A 6913-nucleotide genomic window follows, 5' to 3' on the forward strand; every position below is an offset into this window, starting at 1 on the left:
AAGAATCCGGGGTTTGGAAGAGGAGAGGAAGTAAAGTGTCTGGCAGAGTGGAAGTGAAGGTTTGCCGTGCATCCTGGGAAGGAGGCAAAGGAAGCCGAGGGGGTCCAGCCGCATACAGTGTTCCTTGGCCTCCTCACAGTGTTGCCACGGAGAGAGCTGAGGGTGACAGCCTTGCAGTTAGAGGACCACCCAATGGGCAGTGCCAGATAGACTCATGAAAGCCTCCTCAGGGCACGAACGGGACCTGAGAGGTGGATGTTACCAAAGGCCAGCCTAAGAGTAAAAAGACATTGGATATTTGGGTAACGATTCAGATGTAAGAAAAAGAACTCTTAGCATGTATATTCTGTGCAACAAAGCAGAGAGTATAAATTCTGAATATGTCATTGAAATGCCAAGGAATTACAATCCTTTAAGGTTTCTAGAAAACAAGGGATAGTAAATGGGAATGAATCTGTCATGCCCATTACCCAATATTACTGATTTAAACATGTAAAATTACCGTGAACTGCCTTTTTATTTGTAAAGGCCTTCATACTGCTGTCCTCGTGACTTTCCCACAAAGGTCTTCTTTTTCTCACCTGTAAGTTATCGTCTCACAGGAGAGGGTTGTAGAGACCTGACTTCTGACAGAGTGGGGAGGAGTTTACTATATTTTCCGTACGTCTGAATTAAAGCATTATACTTAGGCGTTGTTGTTCTTGACTAAACAAAAAATAAAATGTTGAAATCCCTGATGAATATTTGTTGCTAGGGACTTAGGGACTTCACATTTTTAGAAAACTATTGAGAAGAATAAGCAAATCCCATAACTTGCAGTTTGGACTTCTCTTTGAATGGATAGCGCTGCATGTAGCTAAGCTCCTAAGTAAGTTTACGCCTTGGAGGTCAACAAATACGGATCACCGGGTATTAAAAACTTGCTCATTGCCTCCTTTGAGGGCAAAACCAAAATTCTTTGATAGCCCCTAAGAGTGGATTTCAGTGCCATAAATATGCTGTAGGAACTCTTAAAATCCCCCTCCCCCCCTTTTTTGGGCAGAAAGCCAGTTTCATATTAAGGCAATTAATCTGTGTTTCTCATTTGTCACCTAGTGGTTCAAGGGACAAATGTATGATCCTATCTTGGAAATAATGTTTGTCAAGAGCTGTAGCTCAGAAATATTTACTGTCTTTAATGATTAATATCATTTTGCTCTTAGAAAAAATCAGCTCTTTTTTCCCCACCTTTCTGCAGGAGAAAAACCCTACAAATGTACATGGGAAGGATGCACATGGAAATTCGCTCGGTCTGATGAACTCACGAGACATTTCCGAAAACATACTGGAATCAAACCCTTCCAGTGTCCAGACTGTGACCGCAGCTTCTCCCGCTCCGACCACCTTGCCCTCCATAGGAAACGCCACATGCTCGTTTGAATGCCTCTATCTCCCGCCTCAGCGTGGCTCCCACTCTCCCAGCTCTCTCTCTGTCCTCCCTCCCATTATCTAACTCATCTTTTTACATGTACATTTTAATTTTGATTCAGCTGGTCTGAATCTCTGAATTTATATCATTCAAACTTCCATATGGTCAGTAGTAAATATTCTCTAATCTTCCCTCTCCTCGCCACGGGTCAGACCTAAAGAATGTGAACAATTTTTTTTTTCTTTTTTTTTTTTTCCGGGGATGCTAAGCAAACCCTTCTTAGAGATACGTTTAATGTAATGAAAGCAAGGGAACATGTAAACTAACATAACCAATTGCTTCTCCATGTAATCCTCAAAAGAATGTCAAAGTAAATGTATTAGAAATACAGTATCCAGCCTGCTAGTCCTTGCCAGAGGCATCCAGACCTCTGTGCTCTGTGATCGAGTTTGGTGCTCCACAGCAAAAAGAAGGGTGGAACCTTTCACAGATTAGCTAGACATGCAACAGGCTTTCAGACTAGTACAGTCAACTCTTCCATTGTCCTTCACAGATCTGGCTGGTCAATTTGGATTTAGCACTTCATCTAAATGTATGTCCGTTACCCTCCTTTGTGCCTGCAGCTACTAAGGAGGTCTTTGCCACCAGGGAGGTGAGCCAGAGCTGCTGATTTAGGTGGATGATGTCTGTCCATTGAGGGGGTGGATACTGTACTTGCTAGCGTGGAGTCGGAGCAAAGGGGCATGCAGCAGGGGCAGAGCAAGGCGGGCAAAGGAGGAAGCCAGCCATTCCTGCTCACCTAGGGCTTTTTGGAGACAATTCATTATTTGGTTCGCTGGGCAGTACATTCCCAGAGCTTCAGTCTCTATGCACATTCAGCTGTGCGGAACCCTACTGCAAAGCCAGATACTGATGGGGTTCTCCATGCACCTGTCTCTGTTTCTACAATGTCCTTAATGTCGATTACCAAGCATTGATAGGGATGCCACAAAACTATTTGCTCAGTAATGGGAAAAAATCTTTTGGATAAGGGTATGAATGGTTTTCTTTAATGGCCTTCTTTTACCCCACCTACTTAACAGCTTTTTTTTGCAAACAGGGAAACGTTGCGTGGTAATTGTATTCCCCTATCAAATTAATCATGGAGGCTTCATATGGAGACATTTCTCTGTGAGCTGTAAGGTGCAAAATTGGCTGTCATCTGTGTACATGACACACACCGTAAATAAGCATCTGCTAACGCTTTAGTAGATTCCTTCAGTTTAAGACCTGAGAGACACTATTTGTAAATATAAATAGTTGTGAAGCACACATACCTTTCCTGGGGGACAGATTTCTGAAAAATCTAGAAAACCACAGTTCAGGGATTCATAAATGTAGCTCAAATTCCCAGATGTTTACTGTTGGAGCCGGCAATCTCCTATCACTATCAAGTATCCTGTCAGAAGAACAAACTGAAAATGACTCGTGTTTATGTTGAAGATTAATAGCACCATCATTTAGGGGAAGTTTTGCAAAAGCAGGCTTTTGAGCACCATAGTGTAAATGCCAATAAAAATAATTTGTGCGTGGAAATGCCATTGGTCCTAAATTTGAAGAAAGTGGGCGACGGTGGTGTAGTGTGGGTGCATTTAAGCAAATGCACCTTCATCCCTCGATAAAGGATGGAGGAGCAGAGAGAAGAATGGAATCCTGAAGATTCATCCCAGCCACAACTCAGGATCCAACACGACCTTAACTGGGAGGAATACACTGTTCAGTTGTTTTTTTTTTAAGACAGTGCGTGAGTGATTCTGGAGGCCTGCGAATCGTGTGGGGAGCGTACTTTGACGGCGCCGTGTTAATAAAAGTTAGTTGTAGGGACTGCACACCTAAGAGATCCCGCTCGTAAGCCCTCGGATCCAACTGAAAGGAGATGTAGTTGAGAAATGCAAAGTAATTTGTCACGGGGGCACTTGGTTTTCCTTTTTTTTTTTTAAGCACTGCAAAATTTGTTTAGACTATTAAAACATCCTTATGAGGCTTTTTTTTTTTTTTTTTTGCAACTATGACATGAATTGAGGGATAAAAAAAGAATGGCTCTTGGAAAAGTAGGTATTGTCTGTATTGTAGATGCTTAGTCCCATTCATGCCAAAATGTTTATTGCTTGAAATGGTTCTTCCACAACGCACTGAAGAATTAAGTTGGAGTGCAAAGAACATTTTTGTTTTAATGGAGATAACCAGTTTGTGTGTGTTCTAACCCATCTTGAAGGTGGGAAAAGGGGCAAGAAAGGATAGGATTGATCTTGGAATAATTAGCTGTGAGTCTAAGTCCAGCTGATAGAAAGCTTCGTGGGTTCTCATGAAATTTGATGTGTGCGCTATGGCATATTGACATTTTTTTTTTCAGAAAAGCAAGCAATACCCTGCGAAGACGTACATTACTCTTCGGCTTGCTTAGATTATACTAACAGTTCACTAACAAAGATACATTTCAACTCAAAGAAAAGCAACCCAGGAAGCCAGTCTCTGTTCCCATGCTGGTCTATATACTTTAGTTACCGATTGGCTCTTAACCAAATTTTCCTTTTTTATATATATTTGTATTTTACTATGATAGTTGAGAAATTTAGTCTCTTAGTAATTTTTAGCTGTTATTGTGGAAGACCTCCAATACAAGATAAGGTACCCTTGAACGTGTGGTTTTAATGATATGCCATGTTACTATCAATGGTGATTTTAATTGCAATATTTTAAATTGATGAGAATGATTTGTAAACATGAAGTTAGTGTTGTGTAAATTCTGTTTATTATAGAATTTCTTTGATTATTATCCAAGTGTCATCTTGGGGGAGAAGTCAGAAAAATTAAATCTGTAACCATCATATTTTAGAGTTCTAAAGTGAATCTACATCGCAAATGGGCATTAACATTCTAAATCGCCTGGTTTTGAGAATGTGTTAGCATAGCTATGTTCAACTAAGGAAATGCTAAATATCAGAAGTTTCAAGAGCCTTAGAACAGATTTACAGGGGAACTATATATGAATGTGTATATTTTATTAAACACCCATCTGCACTATCAGTGTTGCACTAATGTGGAATTTGAAAAACTATATTGCTGATACTGTATGTCTACACATCATTCCTGATTAGATTGTTTTAAAGACAATCTCAAAGGTCTAAGGTTTTAAAATAATTTGATTGGTTTGAAAATATACAGTCATCTTGAAGGAATTGCTGTCATACATGAAGTTGCTCAGAGTGGCCTTTATTCTCTTGTTGGTCAAGGTTAACAAGTTCTAAATGATTGCAAATTCACTTAAATAATACATTTACAAAGCCATTTTACATGAATTAAACGAGGGCTACAACAATATTATGTTTTACAAATACTAGCACTTTTTTTTTTTTTTTGCTGTTATGTACTTAGTGTTAGAGGGTCAAAATAATCTTTCTGCTTAGCATCTCTTAAACCATACCTGCAAGTATAGCAGGATTATTACATTTACAGTACTTTAATACTTGTATAAACTATGCAGAAATTTTTAATAAAGTGTAATATATTTTATAAGCTAATAAGACTGAATGGGTAAAGGTTTTTAGCATGCATTAGTATACTTGCAAATACTGAAACATTTTGGTAATCTTTCTTACTAAAGATGTGAATGTTTAATGTTCTTTCTCTGTTTCTACTCAGTAGTCCAATGGGAATTCAGTAATGACATTTTGTCATGTCAAACTGTGAACATAAATTTGTACTGTACAGTCCTCATATACTATATACAGTATGCAATATATGTATTATATACTTGTTAATAAAACCATCAGAATATTACATGCGCTCATGTGATTACTATGTATGCAGTGATCACTAGGAACAAACCTTAGCAAAGTAACATGTAAGAGGCCCTTACTTAGAAATTGCAAAGTAAATCACCCTTTGATAGGCAATCATTAATGGAAGGAAAGAAAAACAGATCTAACTGGAAAATGCACTATATGAGTTAACTCAGCCCTAAAGCTATGTCCCTGGTTTTCTGATAAGAAGTTTTCTAAGTACAAACCATAAACTTGTAGACAACCCAGCATAAACCTACAAATTCACCTAGTGCATTCTTGCAATATTTTATTGTTTATGACCCTATCTGCTTCCAAAAACAATTTTCAGTTTCTTATGTGTAGTACTTTAAGTTTTTAAATAAAGATCAGGATTCGTAGCTTGGGCAGTGGGGAATCAGGAATTAAGGTAAATAATTCTGGTAAATAAAAACACGATTTTTCAAGCCTTCAGGAAGCCATGTCCATGGACATTGCTGTGTCCTTAGCATCACAGGAACAAGTAGTTTCTGGTCGGCATTTAGAGTTCTTGTTTAAGACAAAATGTCTACTCTCTTGCTCCACCTAAATGTAATTGAAGCTAAGATACTGGCTTTTTAGGTCTCTCAGCAGCTTCCTCCAGCCAGACTTCATCTTAGCATAACATGAAATAATGTCTGACTGGCGCTTGTCACGTGACTCAACTTCGCAGGTTGGAGAGCGGAAGGAGGACGGGCTGGAGGCTTTCAGCCTTCTGCGCGCTCTCCATCAGCCTTCTCCAGGGAACTTCTCTGCTTTTATACTGTGATAGTTGACTGCAAGCTCAAAAGGTATTTATTATATGTGACTATGACATCCTAATGGAATATCACCTTGGATTAGTCCAAATAATTGGCTGTAATTCTCCCACTATATTTCATATATGGGTGGGATGATACTTGCTGATTTCAAAATGAGACCCAGCCTTCTAAGGAAATACTTTCTTACAACTGGATTCTGCCTGAGTGAGTGATCAGAATGGTGACAAATGTAGATTTTATGAGAAACTAAATTCTTTGAGGAATGGTTGAACAAATTAAGATGTTCAGCACACACAAAAAATATATAATCATTGGCCAATTTTTTTGTGTGTGTTTTACTGTATGCGGGCCTCTCACTGTTGTGGCCTCTCCCGTTGCAGAGCACAGGCTCCGGACACGCAGGCTTAGCGGCCATGTGCTCACGGGCCCAGCCGCTCCGCGGCATGTGGGATCCTCCCAGACCGGGGCACGAACCCGTGTCCCCTGCATCGGCAGGCAGACTCTCAACCACTGTGCCACCAGGGAAGCCCTAAAGAGATTTTTAATGTGGAATCAGCTCACATTATTAGGGAGGCTGAGAAGTCCCATGATCTGCTATTTACAAGCTAGGAGACCCAGGAAAACCAATGATGTAATTCTAGTCCAAAAGCCTGATAACCAGGGGAGCCAATGGTATAAAGCCCAGTCCAAGGGCAAGAGAAGACCAATGTTCCAGCTCATGAAGACAGGAAGCAAAAGAGGCAAATTCCTCCTTCCTACACCTCTTTGTTTGATGCAGGCCCTCAGTGAGTTGAATGATGCCCACCCACACTGGGGAGACAACCTACCGAGTGCACAGATTCAAATGCTAATCTCATCCAGAAACACCCTCACAGACACACGCCCAAGTACTGTTTAATCTAGGC

The 6913-nt window shown here is 40.0% G+C and overlaps 1 protein-coding gene across 3 annotated transcripts in view; it reads left to right on the forward strand.

Moving 5' to 3' along the window:
* The window catches only part of KLF3 (KLF transcription factor 3), a 36527-nt gene extending 31306 nt beyond the window's left edge, over window positions 1–5221 (forward strand). For all 3 annotated transcript variants that reach the window (XM_079919657.1, XM_079919658.1, XM_079919659.1), the window contains one exon: window positions 1238–5221. In XM_079919657.1, coding sequence (XP_079775783.1) covers window positions 1238–1419 — 182 coding nt within the window. In that variant the 3' untranslated portion in view covers window positions 1420–5221. The remainder of the gene's footprint in view (window positions 1–1237) is intronic.
* The last annotated feature ends 1692 nt before the right edge of the window (window positions 5222–6913 follow it).

Source organism: Stenella coeruleoalba, assembly GCF_951394435.1.
Source record: "Stenella coeruleoalba genome assembly, chromosome: 4".
Lineage (NCBI taxonomy): Eukaryota > Metazoa > Chordata > Mammalia > Artiodactyla > Delphinidae > Stenella > Stenella coeruleoalba.